Genomic DNA, 21,381 nt, shown 5'->3' on the forward strand with positions numbered 1-21,381 from the left:
GGGAATGCTGGTGGGAGGGGGTGCAGGGTGGAGGAGAATAAAGGGGAGAAAAAATTTGGGACAACTGTCATAGTATAATCAAGAAAACATATTAAACAAAAGAAAAAACCCTAGAATTAAACAGCAAAAGAATACATAACAGACTGTCCGTCCTAAGTTTTTTGTGTGTGAGTAATCAGGATATTTTGGGCTGTTTTGAAGTTGTAAGGACTGCGGTGAATAAGAGAGTTCAGACACGCATACCTACTTCACTTAGTGATTTGAACCCTCGGAACACATTAATGTACACAAATGTGTCAGTGTAGTGCTAAATCACACAATGAACATTCCTAGTGATTTAGAATCGTATCAGTGAAGAACAAGAGAGACAAGAAAAAGCACACAAAAAAAGTTTTATTTAATGTTTTATGATGAATACTCTTCTATTTATAAATATAAACCTAAATAAAAGGCTTTCTCTGTTAAAAACACCAATGAACAAATTACCGTCCAAATTATTTAAGAGGGCAATGATTATATACACATATTTAAAATATATTTTCGAAAGATTAGGTAAAGTATCTAAAAAAGGTAGAATGGGCACAACCTATAAAAACATCCAAGTATAATAATATAAGTGAATGGGCAGTGGGACAAGTAGATATAGAAATGATTTCAAATGCTTTCCACGAGCAAAGATTTATTTAACTTTGCCTGCACAGCTGGACACTGGAGCTCAGGTTTTGGATCTGGGGCAAGAAACAAAACGGCAGCGGCATATCCTTAACAATTCTCAGGGTTGACATCCTGTTCCAGTTCCTGGTATAGAGAGGAAACAGCACTAACAAGAGGCGCTGTTTGTCTCAGTCTGTCTGCACAAGAAACAGTATTTCGGATCGAAAATTTCCTCCTAAAAACTTTTTCTCCAAGGACTTCCCACATATCCTATTCCAGTAAAATCGCAAGTTACTACAAGTTAAGGTGAAGAATGTGTGTAAGATCAACGGACATGCTCTATTTTAAAAATGTAATGACTATTATGGGACAATACTAGTAGTTTGAAATAGACTATTTCTGGAGAATGGTGTCTGCACCACAGAGAAACTAACAGACAACTCCTGTATGGTTTCATTATGTGAAGAATTTCTAGTTTAAAACAGAAAATGAAGATACAAATTTTAGAGTCATCATGGAGAAATGTATCATTAACTTTCTTATATGCTCATATTTGAACAGCAATCTGTTAACCATAAAAATAAATAAAAATTACTTGTCAAAAGAATCAGCCATTAGGAATACTGCAAAGTTGGAGGCCATAAAACAAATGAATGCAAATGCTAAGGTAAATGTGATATTTTAAGATATGAAACCTTGAAAATTTTATTTTGAGAAACTCCTATACACACCAAAATTTGTAACAGCATAAAGGACCAAAACTTAAAACTTTCAAGACAGAACTTCAAGTCTTAAATAATTTTTTAAAAGATCTTACTTATTTACTTTTAGAGACAGGGAAAGGGAGGGAGAGAGGGAGATGAACACGGATGTGTGAGAGAAACATCGGCCAGTTGCCTCTCACACGTACCCAGGCCGGGACCTGCCTGTGCCTCAGCTGGGAATCAAAGTGATGGCCTTTTCGTTGGTAGACTGACGCCCAATCTGCTAATCCACACCAGTCAGGGCAACACCTTTCATGATTTGATAAAAGTATTTCAAATTGCCTTCACATTGGAACATTTGAGAATGATAAATGCGAGCCAAAAAATCTAATGAACATATGAAATTCAAAAAATGATCAAGGGAGGCTTTCATAAATGGTTTTAACTACCAAAACAATGTGCTCATCTTAACAGCAAATACCCGCGTTCTTAATGGTATGGCAGGATGATTCCTTCCCCTAAAAAGCAGCCCTATTCAGTAGGGAAGTACTTTTTCTCCTTTTACAAACATATATTTATATTTCAAAGCCATTCATTTTTAAGAAAAATTCTTCTTTGGAAGAATGGAGAGCATAAAAAACAAAATTCCTGAACGATGGGCCATAATTTACCTTTGCCTAATACACTGTGTAGCAATAGCTACACCCAGTGGCCACACACGAGTAGTGGAATTTTCTTGCTATAATATAGTAAAAGGTAAATTTGGAAACAGTTCCTTTTCAATTCATTCAGGTTCTAGAGTAAAAGTGATCATTCACTACAAATGATGTTTTAAGGGAACACTCAAGAACCTTGTTGGGGGGGGAGGGGATGCAGGGGACACAGGACTTAGCTGACAACCTTGAAGCAAGTATCCAAAACGATTTCATTTGAAAAGCTGCTAAAATAAAACCCAAACCAGAGAGAGCTTACAGATTATTTTATTGCTCACCGTTCACACAAAGCACACCTGCAGCCATTTTCTTTCACAGCTTGACAAGGTAAGTCTACAAAAACCCAGCAGGAAGTATCATGTAGATCTCAGTAAAGAATGTAAAACATCAACTCAGCCAGGCTTTTGTTTTCTGCAGCAATAATAAAGGGCCTCCTGCACTAAGCAAAAATCTGTCCTCTTTCTCTGTAGTGCATTTTTTCCATTACAAAAAGTCTCTTGCTCAAAGCAAACTAACTTGTATTTGCTGAGCCAGTGGTATTAACTCGTGCATAAAACAAATTTAAGTTTGCTGTTTTTTTTCTAGCAGATTTCAAGTAAAAGTAAGGTTGAAGGAGGAATTCGTTTTGAATGAATGCAGGTCAGTTTGAATTGCTATACTTAACTAAATGCCTACGTATATATACTAAATTCACAACTTAGTCTGCTTTTATTATCTTGATGGATGTTGGCCATGTTGAAGGTTTTCAGAGTCCAGCTTGTGGTATAAGATTCCATCAAGAGGATAAGGCTACCGGATGTGCTATCTGCGGAAGAGCTCACTTAATAGGAACTGACCTGGAAGTTCTATCATGAAGCAAATGTGGCTTAACCTCTCCAAACAAAGAGCCAACCAGGGCAGAAACTGTGCTTGACAAATAGACATTAGAATAGTGTAAGGAAAACACATATAAATGGGTTGTTAATATGAGGAAGACTGCCTAGTTGTAAAGCTAAAAAAATCTAGGAGAATCCTCATTTTCAAAATTGTATATTGAAAACATGAAAACTACTTATTCAAGTAATTTCTTCAAAAAAGTATGCATGTTCTGACTGTGCAATTAGTCTACTGGTCAATTAAAGGCAATTTTAATTACCTTTAAAAAATTCTTCATACAAAGGAGAGATGTTGTATGATTCTCAAATAAACAGCATTATGTAAATCCACTTAAAAAAAACCAACAGAACTGAATGAAGACCTACAAATGCTCGTGCCAAGCAGGAACCTGCTTGCCACCTGTGGTCTCACATTCAAAATCCACACTGGACTCAGGGTTCTGAAACTGAGTTTCTATTACTTGAGCTCTAGTGAAATGTAAGGTTCTGTAGCCTCAACTAGTATAATGTCTTCCCTGTCCAAATCCGGAGTGATTATACTGGTAACCTCCCTGCTGGAAGTGCTGTTCAAACTGTCCCCCCTGGTGGTAATTCTGGCCACCCCTCCCTCCCCAGCCTCCTCCCTGGCCGCCGCGTCCACCTCGGCCTCCACGACCCCCTCTCCCCCCGCGACCACTGCCTCGATCACCATGGTGCCCACCATCTTGGTACCTATTGTCCTGCTGGTACCCACCACCCTGGTAGCCACTTCCTGTGTAAGTAGATGTTTGGAAGCCACTGTAACCACTGCCCTGATAGCCACCACTGTGGCCACCGTGATAGCCGCCTGGCTGGAAGCCCGAATCTCGATAACCACCATCTTGGTAGCCACCTCCTCCTCCACTGCCTCCATCTGTCCAGCCTCCTTGATGCTTATTTCCTCTTCCGCCCCCTCGGCCACCGTGGTCATAGCCACCACGTCCACCTCTCCCTCCTCCTGGTTCATGACCTCCTCGTCCTCCGTATGAGGAATGTTCATAACCACCTCTCCCTCCTCCTCGGCCCCCTGCTTGCTGCTGGGGACCATCTTGCCTTTTCTGCCACGGCGGCATCTCTGGGGGTGGAGGCTCAATTTCATTGGGTCTACCGCCCCTGTCCGGCACCCTGCCCATCAGTACCTGCAGGATAAGAAAGACATTTTAAGCTACTTTATTTTGTAAATAGAAAGAAATGTATTTGAAAAAAAATGAAAGGTACTCTGATCACCTTATTGATGGCGCAGGCAGTTTTTTCTCTTATAGAGCCACTGCTGGTCCTTAAAATCTTTGACAAGTCTTGTCTTGCGGCCAAGAGATGGGCAACAGAAATAGTACTTTTAGGAGATAAGACTGAACGTTTCGGTTGGTAAACTTTCGCTAATTTCTCTGTCTGACTCTGTTGAAAGAAAGTGTTTGAAGACACAGTCAATTTTCAAAATGACATAGGAACATTTATATTAAATAAGTTAAAAGATTTCCAAAATGTCTGATAATATTTACCAGGCTTTAGATGGAAGGGAAAAAGTTATATACTCACCATTGCTCCTTCCTAGTCAAGAACTATATTACAGTACAGCAACACATGACTGTGTGTGTTCTGAACGCAAAGGGGAGAAGGGATCATGGGGGGGGGGCCCACTCTGGACTGTGGGGCTCCTGAAAAAGGTAAAAAGGTCACCCACTGCCTCAGATCATTTGCTTTTTCATTTTCTTTTCTTTGCTTACTATGGGATCAAAAATGTGAGCCATGACTAATTACACTAATTATGTTGTTAATATGAAAACATGATACGTTTCTTTTAAGTGATCCCCCTATGTAATACTTTCCTCTATTATATTTAAAAATAAGAACAAAGGGCCCACCTTAACCATTTAGTAGAAGTTAATGATTTAGGTGCTTAGCTCTTATGAGAAAGACAAATCACTGGGAAATTAGAAAACTTGGGCAAGTCATTTAGATCTATTTCAAACACAAGACCACAAAAGATAGAAAAACAAAAAACATATAGGTCACACAGGAGAATATAAGTTCAAACAAATATAAAACAATTATTCCAGACGGAAATCAATATATGCAAATTAGAGTAACCTAAACTTTGGGAAACAGCAACAATCAACTATCTACTAGATTTTGGAAACAGTTATAACCACAACACACAGCAATCAGCACAAGAACAAAAATATTTGTTAAGTCTTTTGGTTACATGCAGGTACTCAAACATTGATGATCAATGTTTAGATTACATTACATGATAAAACTGAATGTAAAACAGCATGTTTGCTATGATTTCAGATATCCGTAAAGAAAGAGGGACAACACTAAATATGAAAACAGCTATTGTGGTTAAGACAATGGAATGATCTGTGACTTTTAATTTTTTTAAATTTCTTTAATAATGAAAGGAATAAAAATATTGTCATCCCATAGTTCAGGGAATGTTTCCTGAATATGTCATGAAACTTCAAACTGAGATATTAAGTGCATAAATTTCATATGTAAAATAAAAGTTAACTCTGTGCATATGAAAGCGATTTCTATAAATTAATTTAGAACAAAGTTTCAAAGTGAGATATCAACACATAAATTCCATTAAATGATAAAACAGGTTTGTGCACGTTTAATATATACATTCCTTCCTTATCCTCAAAATATTTATATATATCATACGATTACTGTGTTATCATAGTTCAAAGGCATCTTACACATCACCTAGATCAAACAGGACACTTTAAAGACAACAGAAACGAGGAGGGTGAGTGGCGGCACGGAGCCCTGGGAGCCAGCTGTCTCACCCACTGGGGGCGTGTGGACCCCAGACTGCAGGGCTCAACACTGTGTTTTCTAGCTGGAAGTTGTGGGTCATTGTTTTCAAATGATCTCTGCTAAGCTAAGGGCGAAAAAATTGTTTTTATCAAAGATAATTTAAGAAAGAACTTGCATGTCTTAAGTGGCAATAACAAAAGAGAATAATTGACTCCTGCTACTACTGACTAGCCGTGAGATATTATGAAAAGTTTCCCATTTGTCTAGGTTTCTATTTTTTTTTAGTTGCAAAATGCGGGGGTTAAGACTGATCTCTAAGACCCTTTTCCAACACTAAAATGTTGTAATCCAATAAATATCTGCCCCAACAATGTAGTAGTCAAATAGCACTTTGCTGAGGTTTAAAGATTTGTGTGAAAGTAACATAGCAAGATTATTGGAGAGCTAGATAAAAACATTTTCTGAGCCAATTCACTAAAATTCAGAGAAAAATCTATTTTCAAAAATGAATGCACTATTAAGGGAACATCTCACACTAGCATCTGGACCAACCTCCACATAAATTCAAGATTTGGTTCCATTTCAGGTCCTAAGAAGGTCAAATTAATAAAATGTGCCCTTAGATCCCACTTACTGATCATATAACACATGTTTAATAAATACCTGTTGAATGACCAAGACCTTCACCTATCTTATTTAGGCTGATGTGAAGTCTTATCAGATTCTCCAGTTATTTATAAATAGACCATAATATTTCATCTTCCTAAATCCAATCAAATTAAATCGCTAATTTGCAGTATAGTAAAATAATTAAAAAATTTATTATCTTAGTACCTTTCAAATACATTCGCCATCTCTCTCACAAATGGGTACTTCCAGTAGGGTCTATAACACAACCTACAGTTTTGTTGAACAACATTAAAAAATTGAAAAATAAATGTTGAATAGCTAAAAGAACTGCTACTTAGCAACTCACTATGTATTTCGCTTATAGTCTCCACTATATCTAAACCGTGCTAAAAATGCTTCAGGAGCGAGTCTGTAAATACTCTGCTCTTTTAAATTATTTAATGCATACCTTAGCGCGGTCAGACCAACCAAAAGACTGGACAGTGACATCCAAACGTTTTATTAGCAGCTTTCTCCGAACTTCATATTCATTGGCTATGGCTTGGTTAATTGCTTCTATGTTTTCCTGAAACAAATTTTTTTTTTAAAGTTAGACTTTAAAATCTGCCTGACCTCTGTTCCAAAAGGGCAGACACTGTGTCTGTTTCTTTCATAAATAAACCCCAGCACTTAGCACAAAAGTTATTTAATACACATAATAATAACAGTTGTAACAACAAATTAAGGAAATAATATGCAAAATAGTGTCTCAAAACATAATAAAATATGTAAAGTACAAAAGTCTCATTTAGCTTTTCCGTAATTCATCGTGTGAAGCTCAGCCCAATACAGTCTTTGGCTTGAAGAGAACCCATTTGGCAATTAGAAACATGCATCGTCTCGAACTTCCGTTTACTTTAATCAGCTGTGTGAAATACTTACAAATCATGGGATAGGTGTTTCTAATCTTACACAAAGAAAATTATGTTGCGTGAATCTTAAGGTTCACAGAAATGGTTCTAAAGATGTCCACCAAGCACCAAGTGTGTCGATAGAAATGTAAGACAGAAGGATGGAGTTCCTTACAAATTTACTTCAGATGATTCTACTCACCCAGTGGGCCGGTCCCATTGACTTCTTCAATAAAGGCTTTCCCACATGATTAGGTGGAACTTTTGCTAATGTTTCCTTTAACTGACACAAAAACATAAATGAATGAATAAACAAATCTAAAAGTAACACATCTCCTCCTCATCTTCCCAAGTCCCATCATATCCTGCCATCAAAAGAAGATTCCTGACAGAGGCAAAGGTGGAGGATGTTTTGAAATGTACAGACCCACACAATAAAGACACTCACTTGCCCACGCCTCACGTGCCTATGGAAGCATGATTCCTTCACTGTGCCTACAGCAGTGCCTGACAATGGCAGGCACTTAATGGGTATTTGCTGAATGGATGAATGAACACACAGAAAAATAGGGACGATGGATATACCGCTGCTCCCCTGTAGAGTTCAGCCAGTTTATGCATCATGGTGTCCATCTGCCCCACCATGTAAACGTACCAATTCTTAAGAGTCCACCAGATATGCACAGAGAATAACTCTGCTATAACAAATACCATTCTCATCTATTCAGTAATATTTATTAAAATTGCTTGTTCCTATCGAATGATTAAAAACTTTCTTCATTGTTGATAATGTGTGGCATAAATGATTTTCACATACTAGATTGTGTTAGTAGTCAAGAAATCTAGTTCGCCAATTCAAACGTATAAGACTTGAAATGACTGGATTAAAATCCAAGAACATTAACATCATTTTCTGTCCAGTCAATGGGGAGAAGGGTGGTAACATTTAATGACAAAGACTTTAAAAATTAATTGCACTAAATTTCAATGATAAAATAATTTTTAAAGGACTTAATTGTTTTTACATTATATCTAACTTATTTCGGTTCGTAAATCAAAGTGTAAAGTTTCCTTTTTGAAAAAGAAACATGCTAACATGTTAAAAAACACTAAAATACTAATTTCTCTTTAAGGCATCTAGGATTTAAAACCCAAAATTCATTTAGTAACAGTAACTTAATAATATGCACATTAGGTTCCCATTAAGAGAAATTAACTTGCTTCATTTCAAACAAATGTAGGACTATGCCTTTAATACACTACAATCTGGTACTAAAGGTCTTACTTTTTTTTCAATCCCGCTGAAGAATTGGAACATAGTTATATTGGCTGGAGGTTTGGACATTCCTAGAGCAATACATATGCCTTTCAACTCTTGAAAGACCTCACTACCGCCTCCTTCTTGAGCTTTTTTTGGAGGAGTATTCACACAGAGCATTCTGGCAGCTTCTAGTTCTGAGATGAGGTATGCTGAAGTAAACAAAATAAGATTTCAAAATGAGATACAGCTACAGTTAATAGTCATAAGTCTGGAGTCACAACGCTATAGACCTAGTGATATGTAAGTTTTAAAGCTGCAAGAATGGACAAAAAACAAGAAAGGAAAACCATTTTTACCTCAAATGACATAACATATTAACTGGTTCTATAATTCAGGTATTTAACCAATATATATTTAAAGGCTGATTTAAAAATAAGCGATTCTTCTTTGAAACCAAAAGTCAAGGTCGATCACATCTAAAAATCTGGATTCCCATGTTCCATTATTAAGGAACCTACAGAACAGGGGTTGGCATGTTGACCAATTTACAAAAGGTAGCAGGTGGCAAATTTTGGGTGACGGTTCGAAAGGCTGGTTATCTACCCATCCATCCATACTTCTTACCACTGACACGCAGCAGTGACACACCAACTATCTGTCCCTCTTACCTTCCAATACTTAGGAAGTCTGTTTAGAACTGGTGTGAGACTACACTTTTCAGCAATCGAAGGTTAACTTTCTTATGTCTTCAGTAGCCTAATGTCACCCTGTGGCTGTTCACAAACCACCTCTTCCATCTGTATTCTTCTCAGCACTCCCTTCCCCTACTTCCTGCACTCTCGTCCCGCCCGTGGAAACACAACTCCCAAATACTTTCTTGGCAGAGTCCTTTTGTGTTGGTACCATCTCCCATGTGCTGGTTTCCTCGGGTATAATGAGGGATGCAATCTGCTTCAGGTAATTAAGGTGGAGATATAAATATCCAATCTTATTTCTTTCACCTTCCCAAGGGCATTCACATTTTTATAAAAGGTGATTTGTAATCATTCGGACCTTAGGGTTTGAGGTGTGTGACAAAGGGAGCACCCGCTGATAACATTAGAATAATTTTAGGTAGTTGTGAAAAAAGACATTTTCTGGGCTCTTAAGTTTACAATTACAAAAGAACGATCAGCTGAAATACCTCATTCCCCAAACCGAAGGTGTGATGCTATTAGCACAGGGGTCATAATTTTGGCAGAGCATCTTGGAAAAGCTGCCAATGCCAGTTCTAGAACAATAAATACAGCTAAGTTTCTGGGAAGGTCATTCTATAGGGTTTGATAAAATCTCAGTGTGTTCCACACGGCCAGCTGCATGAGTTAAAAGATCAAACCGGTAAAACCCCAGTGTCACGAAATAATCGGTTTTTATAAGTGAGGTCTTGCTGGATCACTGCCACGTTCACCTGGTCCCATGCAGTCCGAGGCTGCTTACGAAGGACCGCGGTGGAATGAGGGGCTGTGACGGAGACCTTGTGGCCCGTGAGGCCGAAGATATTTGTTATCTGGCCCTTTAAGAGTCTGCCAACCCTTGTTCTAGAAAATCACATATGATACGCTTTAATAAACGTTTCCTCTAATCTTAAGGCAACTTAGCTCAGGTATTCACAGAAATTACTTCACCAACACATTTACTGTCAGAAAGCATTAACTGTAGCCGAGGTGGTCACAGTACTAGGAAAGGCACAGACTGGCCCTAAATACAGAAACAGAAAAGATGGCCTCTACTGACGACCTAGTGAGGAATGAAGAATAAAGGCATAAAAAGATGAACAGTTCTTCCTCTGTCAGAAACTGAGACGTCTGCCTCATTTTTACCTGAGGAAACGTTCTGACAGTGAGAAAGGCCAATGAACAGCCAACGTTCTCAACCTGATAATAGAGTTTTTCAGCCGCTCATTTGAAGACTTTTCTACTTTACTAACAATTCTCCTGAGGCTGGTTTATCCCCCCCCCCCAAAACACGATGTATTAAAAGATTCAAATCGGTGAGGTAAGGGTGCTGGAAGAAGTAAGTAAAATTATGACATCAAGACTGACGACACTTGAAGGATGAAAATACTCACACGGAGTGAGAAGAGGATGAGCACGTGCACATAAACATCAGCATGAGAGACAGAAAACGAGCTCAGGGGATGCTTTAGAAAAGGAGAAAGAGCAGAAAGCAAAGACCAAGGGGAGGGAGATGAGTCGTGTGTATGCGCGAAGAACTCAGAGCAGAGTAACCTTTTACTGACTTAGTCATTTAGTTGAGGAGCCAATATTAATAGCTGGATATTCTTGAAGAGCTTTTGAGGTAAGAGCACATGAAAATAAAATAATCTATTAATACTGGCCGAGTCCAAAATAATCTTGTTCTGTGCCGCCTGCTTAAGAAAGAGGAAAAAGTTAAAGGTATTTTGTAAATATTTATATTCAAAGTGGTTTTTGTGAGTATCAATGTAAAAATGGCGAAACTCTAGGCTCTTTGGAAAAATTAGCTATTCAGGGTTATTGCCGACCTTTCCACACAGCTGTTGTCTTCCTATGTAAGATCACACATTCTAAGTGCCAAATTTCAGGTATTGGTAGAGGTAAACAGTGCCACCACGAAGAACCACTGAGTACACTGTGGCTGAGCCGGCTGCAGGGATTACGCAAGGTGAAGGTCACTGAACGCACACACAAGAACCACGTGCAGCGACGTCAGCACCTAAAGCAGCGTCTAGTCTCATGGGTATGCCCCCCAGGAACAGTGGTCTCACAAAGGGGAAACCCACACAGTGGCTCTGGGGTAATTAGTGCCGAAGTATAATGGCCATGAACCCATTTTTTTTTTTTAATTAAGCCTTCACAATTAAGAGTTGTAGTATTTTCTAGAAACCATAGTAAGGTTATAAAAACAAGTATTTTTAAAATCCTGAGTTATGTTTGTCATAATAAGAACTATACTACTCAGTTCACCAAAGCTTAATCAAAGGTGTCTCAGAATTCGACAGAGTCTGAGTTAAGACGAGTGGTTGAGTTTACTGGAGAGTTTATTTAAGGCAACAAAATTTGTAAGTCTACTTACTGTTTTTCAGGGTGACAAAGGAAATAGTAGTTAGTACAGAAAAAACACAGAAGGAAAGAACTTTTTATAATAAATTATTTCCCACAATGATCAGTAAGTATAGGAACAAAGCAAATATTGCAGAAAATTTTATATTTACAAGCAAAACCAACACCCTTAAACAATTACTCAACCAGACAAAAACATCAACAAGACAAAATATTTTAATTAAAACCAGTGTATTTGAAAATGTGCTCCCAGTCGAGAATGCTGACGTTTAATGACCGCACATCTGAACATCAGCACCGCCTCTGGTCGCCTTAGTGAAGCACAACGGCCTGGGTAACACCAGCCAAAGGGTGAAGAGGAGCAACTATAAAACAGTGACACCAGTGCACAGCCCCAACAGCCTCTAAGCTGAAAACTTCAAAGTTTTCTTTCAAATAAGCAGTATTCTGAATTAAATCCATCATGAAACAAACCAGTAACAACTAGCTTATTAGTCATGGAAAACACAAATAAAAAATAGCTATATTCTAGTAGCCATGAACTTACTGAGCAAAAGGAGGCAGTTCTTCTGAACGAGAAGGCGCTTGGTCACATCCCCAGATGTCAGAGAAAGATATGGACAGTTCATCTCCCCTAGTAGCCCACTCACCTCAAGCTGGAATTCTTCAGCTTCATTCGGGCCTTTTAAGAATTAAAATAATCTTATTAATAAAAATGTTGTTCCCATTCACACATATGTGTGTGTACACACGCGCACACAAATCGAAATATTTAATAAGATTTTCCTAACACAAGTTCCTTTTTCTTCTAATTCATCCTTTCTCACCCCATTAACAATTGTCTTTCTTTAATACTTTCATCAGGTTACTCCTCTGAGAATCTTTAACAGCCTTCTGATTTCTACCTCACCTAATGTTTCTGTCTTCAAAGATTCTTCCTGGCCTCCCTGCTTTGCACTTCCCAGCAGACTATTGTCTGTGGTAGTTATCTACTACTGCCACGAATGTTCCCTCTATTTGTGCCAGGGAAGCATCCACACTGACCTAGGTCAGGCTAATTTCCACTTCTGCACCTTCATTTAAGTAATTCCCTGTAATGCTTAAGCCCACTACCCTCTCCTCCTCCTCTATCAAACCCCACCTATCCACCAAAGTCCAGTGGTCCAGCTTCTTGATGAAACCATCCCCAAGTACTTCCACACTAACTGATTTCCTCCCCCATGAACCAGAGTGAAGCATTTTATTGCTAATACCCAGCTGTTTAATTTGTGCCCAAATTTCTAGTTTCCAATGCCCAGACTGAATTTGAAGGCAGTGAACATGACTTGGGAGTTCCGTATTCCCGTACTGTATAAAGAATAGAGTTCACTAAGTGAACCAAGGAAAAATGATGGTCTTTCTTCTTTACTATTTTGATGGTTCGCTATTCAATATCACAGAGAGGCAAAAAGTAGCTAGCAAACTGAGTCACTTGACCCGAGTTCTTCTCAGTAAAACGGGCAGACTGAAGTGCCAATGTTTTGAAACTGTTCTGTGAGCTCCAGAGTTCCACTGAACTCCTTCGGAGGCAGCTGGGAGGATGAGGAGAGAGCTGTGCTAAAAACTCCCTCTGAACTTCAACTAGAACAGCTACACTTCTACCTGTCCTGCGTGTTGGCTTCTATAAAATGTTGTCATAGGAACAAAGGGGTTCCAGGTTATAAACAGTCTTCATCTAGCACAGGTGTTGGCTCAGAAGGTCTTACAATCTCTGAAATGCTGGGTTAAGAGGCAATGATAACAGCACTGGCTCCCAAAAGTGACTGCTGCAGATGAATCCTGACTTGATCACTTACTGGTTTTGTGACTTCAGGCAAATGTATTTAACCTCATTGCGCTTCCTTGTGTAACACATCAGAGAATTAAACCTGCCTCATAGGATTGTCCTGAGGGTTAAAAAAGTTAACATATGTAAAGCACTTAGAACATAACAAGTGCCTGATAAATGTAAGCTACTGCTATCATCATTGTACTATATTTTCCTTAAAAATCAGAATTGAATGCAACTAACATGTATGTATTAAATATACCAAACGTGCAAGAGTGAGCGCTTCACAATAGGATTCTGTGGAAAAGAAAATGGGATTATGTATATAGTTCTCGGAAGGGTGGGTTAACGGGTGGGCACTTTCTCTGTCTCCTGTTACAGGGTCACCTATGGAAGGAGGGACACAGATGGCAGAGTGTCAGGCTCCATGCCTGTCTCTTCTGTAGAACCAACAAACTAATGCTAAAACAGTAACAAAATCAGTAAATATAAAACAGCTCTCAAGGCCAAAGATCTGAGGATACTGGATCTAGCTGTGCTGTAACTAGCGATACATTCTCATACAGAAAATTTCTCAATAGTGTTCTCTCTTCCTACACAGAACAATGCATTTGCTGTACATGCTCTACCTGCTTCTGGAATCTGGTGGTCCAAAGAGAAAAACATCCTGATTTCCAGTGCTAGCCACCAATTTAAGATTGAGTCATGTTTTACAAAGAATGAAAAGTTCATATATAAGGGTCTGTCCAGAAAGAGTCCAGCCATTGTTAATACAACGAGAACAGTTTCTGCGACATCAATGTGACCTTGCAGCCAAGGAAGAGTGGACTGGAATGCATGTGCGTGAACAATGACAACTCTACTGTACTCATCAGTGGGGGTGTGAGACACCTTTGAACGTGTGTACTGTGTGGCTCTCACATTCAAAATGAGTGAGCACATAAAGCCACGAATCTGCATCAAATTTTGCATTAAGCTTAAACTATTTGGAATGATTAAGAAGGCTGCAGCTACGGGCAACTGGTGATTGGCAGCTTCATCATGATATACCCACTCATGCAGAGTTTTTGGCAAAACATCAAATCACCCAGGTGACTTGGCCCCCCTACAGCCCAGATTTGGAGGACAATGTTTCTTGTATCTTCTTCAAAAAATGTCTCTTTTTCATATTACATGGCTGGATACTTTCTAGACAGACCTCATATACTATTATTTGTCCCCATTTTTCTGAATCTCAGTAATTGGGTTTTCCCAACTTTCATAAATTTTTCAGTCGCATGACCATATTTTGTTTTTTCAACTTCTGAATCACCTTTCTCTAAAAACAACGGAGGCAAAGTATTTGGTTGCTTTACAAATTTTTTTTACATTTACAAAGAACTTGAAATTTTAGCTTTAGTACTAATAATGTTCAATTGACAATACCTGAATTTTAGTTTTATGTTTTGCATATAAAATGGAATGTTTACTTACTGTTAGTTGCTTGCACATTTTCCTCCAGTTTACAAAGCACTCTCAACTCAGACACCAGCCAAGCACAGAGTTTGGTAAACTCGGGGGAACTGGCTCCAGCAGCGACTGCCTGAGACAGAGCGCCATCTTCTAACAATGAACCCTTGTAACTGGCAAGTTAAAAAAATCACAGTTCAGAAGAATATAAAATCACACCTAATATATTACAGCCACTATATATTTTTGCATTTCTTGTGTAATTAAACAGTAGCTTAATAAAAATAAGTTATGATGATCAATTTCTAAACTTGCAAGTATAAATAAAAATTAGAACTATACTAAGCTAAGGTCAAAATACAGGTGTATTTAATAGAATCACATATAATACAACTTCTATACACTTATGAAATCACTTAGTGTACAAAGATTTATTGTCTTACTTTAACTGAGCTGAGGATTAAAACCAGATTAGCCCTGGCTGGTATGGCTCAGTGATTGTGAACCAAAGGGTTGCAGGTTGGATTCCCAGTCAGGGCACATGCCTGGGCTGCAGGCCAGGTTCCCCAGTAGGGGGCACATGAGAGGCAACCACACATTGGTGTTTCTCTCCCTCCCTTCCCCTCTTAAAATAAATATATGAAATCTTAAAAAAAATGAATTAATAAGTGATAGTTAATTATACTATAGTTTACTATTTCAGAAATAAAACTCAGGTTATCTTTTCTAGATATTTTTCCAGAAATCAACCATGTTAGGTCTTAATGACTTTCTTTAAAAGCAAAAACCTTCCAATTAATCATTTATTCCCTTTCTCTATATTTAATGACAGTTAAGGCTACCAATACCTACTAGTACCAGGGAAATGTCAAGTTTAATTTAATAATTGATGTTTGAGTGAACTGGTACAACTGTACACTAATCCTTCATAAGTGATTCAAATGTAATTCTTAAAAAATTACTAAATGCTCAAACATTCATAAAAAGCAATAGTAATAATAAACTCCAACCTAGAGATTTTGTCTTCTTCAAGGTGACTTTAAAATATATATTCTTCAGGTTCTTTTATCTTCTTTTAAATAAAATACTATAAAAACCCTGTTATTAAAATTAGTACATTAAATATGCTTATGATAATTTGATGTTTAATGGTATAGAGATTTTAGAGGAATGGCAATACTTGATCCTTTTAAAATACAATTACATGTGTATATATTTAATGGAATGGAAAAAGTGTTACACAAAAAATGAGATTATATGTACTGTGGCATCTAGATTTAAAACCACATATTAGATACTGGAATAAAGAGACGAGGCCTAGAAACTTCTCCTTGTGTTACACATTCAGATTTTGCTCTTTTATTATTATACAAGTAGTTACTGAATTCCTACCATGTGCCAAATTAGAGATAAAACTCATTTAATTCTAATATTTCTCAGTGAATCCTTCAAAACTATACATTAATCAATTAAGGCTAAATTTTAATGGCTGAATACCACTACAATAAGTCATTATGGTTAAAATTTATGCAGTTTTCAGAAAACCCCATGGTTTACATTACAACCCATCTTAATTATTTGATTATAATTATTAATATAACAATTACTTTTATGAAGAAAAATACAGTTAAAAGACAGTAAAAGAACAATAAAGGGAAGGAACCAGCATCCATCACCAATTCTTAGTGACCTCTATCCATGTAGAATGACTACTGTACATTTAAATAAGGTCTATTTTGTCCTCTCATCCTGTGGCTCTTTCTACTCTAATCTTGAGTGTCACTTTCTGAGCTTCAAGACTTCACTTCCTTTTGGAGTAAAGGGACCCTCCACATATCTCCTTACAGCATATTCTTACAATTTGAACTTCTTTTCCACTTCACTTTGTGTACCCAGTACCCATAAGTGCTCAACCCCACACTGCCACAGAACAAGTATTCCTCAAAAATGTTTACTGAATGAATGGCTTCATGTGTGAGCAAGCGATTTCTTCTGAGATGTCTACCAAGAGTTCATTTTGCTGAACAACTTTTACTTATGCTCTATTTTTTTTAAAAAGCCCCCTAAAGTCTGGAATATTCATGAAAATCCACAGCCAGTTAAAAGAAAAAGAAAAGAGCAAGGGTAATTCACATTGACAAAGGTGATAAGCACGGCCACTTCATTTCCTAAAAACTCCTAGCAGGACAGCCAGTTACTTGTGGGCAGACTTTGGGAATCCTCACAGTGACCTTTCTTGAAGAAAGGTTTCCTTCAAATGTTTCCATGTTATTCAAAAGCCTCGAGGAAGATTTTGAGAAAGGATCTGTTTCTTTATAAATACAGTTAGCTAAATCTGTAAAAAAAAAAAAAATGTGACACTGCACCTACAAGCAAATATTTAATCATACCATTTGTTTCTGGAACCACATTTAGCCCAAGAGATTCTAAGTTTTCAAGTTTTAATTCAGTACACTGAATCTGGGATCTGGGTACCCCAGTGAGATATGAAACCTTCTTTCCAACGTGTACACATCATGAATCGCGATCAGTTAACTGTCAGGGCGGGAGACAAAACGCACAACACACACACATGGATTTGGTGGGTGAAGACGACCCTAAGGGTAAGTAAGGGCTAATAATGGCTCAAAGGGGTGTCAGAGTCAAGGGAAACTGCCAGTGCTTCCCGTGGAGGTAGTGACAGGCTCGGCACACAAGACAGCTAGTTAGCGGAACGAATGCAGCGCACAAACATGTGGCTTTGGGAAGCCGGGGTGCGTGCTGAGATGACTGGGCAAAGGCGTTTTTTTTTTTGAGAGAAGTGGGGTGGGGCAGGAGTAGGGGCTAAAGACAGGAGAAGAAAGTTTGGAGAACAAGTAGGAAATCAGTGAATCAACTCTGGCAACCTCTAGAGTGAGGGGGCAGGGCAGGAGGATGGGGAGCAAGGAGGCAAGCTCAGAGAGGGGGTTGGCGAGAACCGGTGCCCAGACAATGACACGCATGACTGACAAACACTGCGGGTAACTCGGCTGCAAGGAGCATGGGGCAGGCCTAGGGGCGTCCCATTTGGAGAGTCCTGACCTGGTAGGGTACACAGTGGACGTGGCATTAGGGTCCCGGAGCCTTAGGGAGGCGACAGCCAGAAGCCAGGGGGTGCGGCGTGGAGAGGCAGCTGTCTCCTACTGGGACTCGCGAGGTGTTCCCGGGGGACTGGCAGTGTGGGAAGTGGGAGTCGCGAGCCCTGGTACTCTTACCCTAGATCTTCCAAAGACTCCAAGATGTCAGTCTCCATGAGGTCGCACTCCATGCTAGTGGTATTCAAATTTCCGAGTCGTCTGGGTCCCCTCTTCGCCGGCAACGCGTACACTAGCGCATGCGCTGCCTCCCCGGAACTTCCAAATCGACGTCTGGCGCCTCAACCGCCGCATTGCGCATGCCCCGAGCGTGCGCAGGAAACTTGGTCAAGCCTACCGCCCCACCCCTGCGGGCTGGGGGACGGCCCAGCACCACAGTTTTGCACATGCGTATTACTGAATAGTGAAGCCAGCCTTCTAAAGAAGGGCAGAAGGACTGGCTGCGTGGCAGCTGGGTGTGGGGACCCCGCAAGGGTGGGGGAGTGTTGCAGTTTCACTTACTTCGTTTTACGCTAGTGCTATTGCGAATCTTGGGGCAAGGAAAGGCAGGGAGGAGTTGTGGGAGGCGGGGGTGGGGGGTGGGGTGGGGAACACGTCTCTGATTTAGGTGGGTGTTGCTTGTTAAACAGTCTCCGGATTCCAGGGAGTGGTGGGAGAGATTGTTTGCATCGTGCTAGCGTGTGTTAGCCTTAGCTCTGGGTCAGGGAGGAAGGGAAAAGTCGTAAACTCCGGAGGGGCAGACAGGACAAGTGCGGATAATTGCATTTTGATTTCCTTGTGGCTGCAGTAGGTGTATTTCAAGATTAGGGAGGAGTCAACTTTCTTTTGCCGTGAGCGAGTTGAGAAAGTTGTTGCAGTCCCTCTTTTGCATTCTCTAACTTTTTAATCCTTTTTCCAGACCAAGAATCTTATTTTAAAGGGTAGGGCAGAGGGGGGCTTCACTCCTTGTGAAAAAGAAACGAATATATTTAAATCCTATTCACTGTCATTTTAGACAGTGAATAAACTTTTGCTGTAATGCAGTTGCTTTTGACATTATTTGGCTGGGTGTAACATTCAGTTCGCAATTGGTTATGATTTCTTGACAGTTATTGGTTGGGTATGAGCTTAGAAATTATTGAAAAATGAAAGCATTGTTTTAAAAGTGATGGCATATTTAGACAATTTTACTTAACCATGAATTGGTATAGTGTTGCAATATGTAGGCATTTAATTAAAGAGTTTTATCATTGGTACCAGTAGATTTTATTTTGTAGTTCTCAGACATACTCGTGTCTAATGGGTTATTGCCTCCTGTACCTTATTTTAAGTTCTTTAATTTGCATCATCTGGAATTGGGGGAAGAAGTTAACATTTATCGAGCAGCTAGTGTGTGCTTGACATGGTATTACTCCCTTGATAATATTTTATGCAGTCATTATAAAGCTGTGTACTACTCTCATTGTACAGATGAGGACACTAGAGCTCAGTGGCTTAATGATCTGTTAAAATGGTAACACCAGTAAGGACTTGATTTTCAGACATATCTGAATCCATGTTCCTTCCTGTTCAACCATTCAAGTAAGAATTTATAAGCAGAATATGAAAGGATAGGAAGATCAAGCTATTTGAATTTGTTTAAACTTGAATATGAGGTAATGATTACCTTATAATAAAAATGGAATAATCATTTGCTCTTATAGGGTTGTTGAAGGTGCTAAATAAAAAGTAATACTTAATGCAAAATCAGTTTCCATATAGGTTGTAACACATAGGGTTAGTCAGTGAACAAGAGATGGAGCCTCTAAATTAATTTTTCTAATGCAAATTGTTAGACTAAATGGAAGGTAACCAGCACAGAGGACTTTTAAAAATATAAAGTCAGTCCAGAAGCTATCCAGCCATATAATATGAAAAACACAGCCATTTATCGAAGAAGATGCAAGAACATTGTACATACGACAATGATACCTCAGTTCCCTTCAAAGTAGACACCTTGGGACCTCACACAGTTCTCCTAAATCACCATCAGCTGTCTGGTCATATTTTCCTGAATCTCACTGATGGTCTGAAATACCCTCCCTTTCAAAGGTGATTTTAGCTTTAGAAAAAGCCAGAAGTCACAGGGCACCAAATGTGGGCAGGGGGAGGGGGTGCAGTGGGGCGGGGGCGGGGCAAGTAGGGTGATTTGATGTTTCGCCAAAAAACTCTTCATGAGATATGATGCATGAGTGGGTATGTTGTGTTGAAGCTGCCAATCGCCAGTTGCCCATAGCTGAAGGCTTCTGAATCATCCAAATAGTTCATGTAAAATTTGATGCAGATTTGTTGCTCTACTCACTATTAACATTGGCTGGACTTTTCCCAGACAGACATCATGTATTATTTTAAATAATTCTATAATGCATTTTACTGCAATAAAAACAATGCTTTTAAAAGTAAATATGGTCATCATTTCTATGAGATCTACTAAAAATCTTTCCTGCTTTATTTTACAATTGTTTATATTGTAACCTGGATATCGAAAGACCTCATTCAAGCTGAAATTTAATAAAATAAAAAGAACCCTGATTCAGGAGTTAGTGAATCCTGTTTTCTAACTCAGATCGTGATAAGAATTCTCTCACACAGTTGTCTAAAGTCCATCATGTATTTTTTTAAAGACTTATTTATTTATTTTTAAAGAGGGGAAGAGAGGGAGAGAAACATCAGTATGTGGTTATCTCTCACACTATCCCTACTGGGCACCCGGCCTGCAACCCAGGCATGTGCCCTGACTGAGAATCGAACCCTTGACCCTTTCTTTTGCAGGCCTGCACTCAATCCCCTCAGCCACACCAGCCAGGGTTCCAACAGGTATTTCTGAGAGATGGGTTTTCTGTGTAGAAAATATTTAACTTGAAATCATCTCCTTCCATCTCCATTTATCCCCTCCTTTATCCTCTTTGACCTACCCCCACACCTTTCCCTCTGGTAATCATCCTACTGTTTTCTGTGTCTGCGAGGTTTTATTGGGGGCGGACACTTAATCCCTTCATTTTGTTCATCTTGACCCCGAAACACCCCTCCCCTTTGACAGCTGTCAATCCGTTCTCTTTCTATTTTGTTTGTTAGTTTATTTTGTTCTAGGTTCTATGTATAAGTGAAATCATATGGGACCTGTCTTGTATGACTCACTTATTTCACTTAGCATAATGCTCTCCAGGTCCATCCATGACTCACAAAGGGTAAGAGTTCTTCCTTTTTTTTTTTTTTAATGGCTGAGTAGTATTTCATTGTGTAAATGGACCACAGCTTTTTTAGCCACTCATCAACTGATGGGCACTTGAGCTGCTTCTAGATCTTGGTTGTAAATAATGCTGCAATGAACATAGGGATGGCTATATTTTTTTGAATTAGTATTTTGGATTTCTTTGGGTAAGTTTCCAGAGGTGGAATTACTGGG

General features: G+C 39.0%; 1 protein-coding gene across 2 annotated transcripts; it reads right to left on the reverse strand.

Moving 5' to 3' along the window:
• Window positions 1-2,320: 2,320 nt before the first annotated feature.
• On the reverse strand, window positions 2,321-18,229 carry FAM98A (family with sequence similarity 98 member A). 2 transcript variants are annotated; one of them, XM_053667064.1, is made up of 9 exons: window positions 18,078-18,213; window positions 17,235-17,379; window positions 14,869-15,017; window positions 12,136-12,270; window positions 8,533-8,717; window positions 7,450-7,530; window positions 6,806-6,922; window positions 4,192-4,359; window positions 2,321-4,103 (listed from the first exon to the last, which is right to left on the reverse strand). In XM_053667064.1, exons 4-9 carry the CDS (start codon window positions 12,215-12,217, stop codon window positions 3,441-3,443), a joined length of 1,296 nt encoding a protein of 431 aa, XP_053523039.1. In that variant the 5' UTR covers window positions 12,218-12,270; window positions 14,869-15,017; window positions 17,235-17,379; window positions 18,078-18,213; the 3' UTR covers window positions 2,321-3,440. The 2 variants fall into 2 exon arrangements, with proteins under 2 accessions (XP_053523039.1, XP_037002459.1); XM_037146564.2 differs by lacking the exon at window positions 17,235-17,379 and having other exon boundaries at window positions 18,078-18,229.
• Window positions 18,230-21,381: the final 3,152 nt, after the last annotated feature.

Source organism: Artibeus jamaicensis, unplaced genomic scaffold (assembly GCF_021234435.1).
Source record: "Artibeus jamaicensis isolate MK-2021 breed Jamaican fruit bat unplaced genomic scaffold, CSHL_Jam_final contig_465, whole genome shotgun sequence".
NCBI lineage: Eukaryota > Metazoa > Chordata > Mammalia > Chiroptera > Phyllostomidae > Artibeus > Artibeus jamaicensis.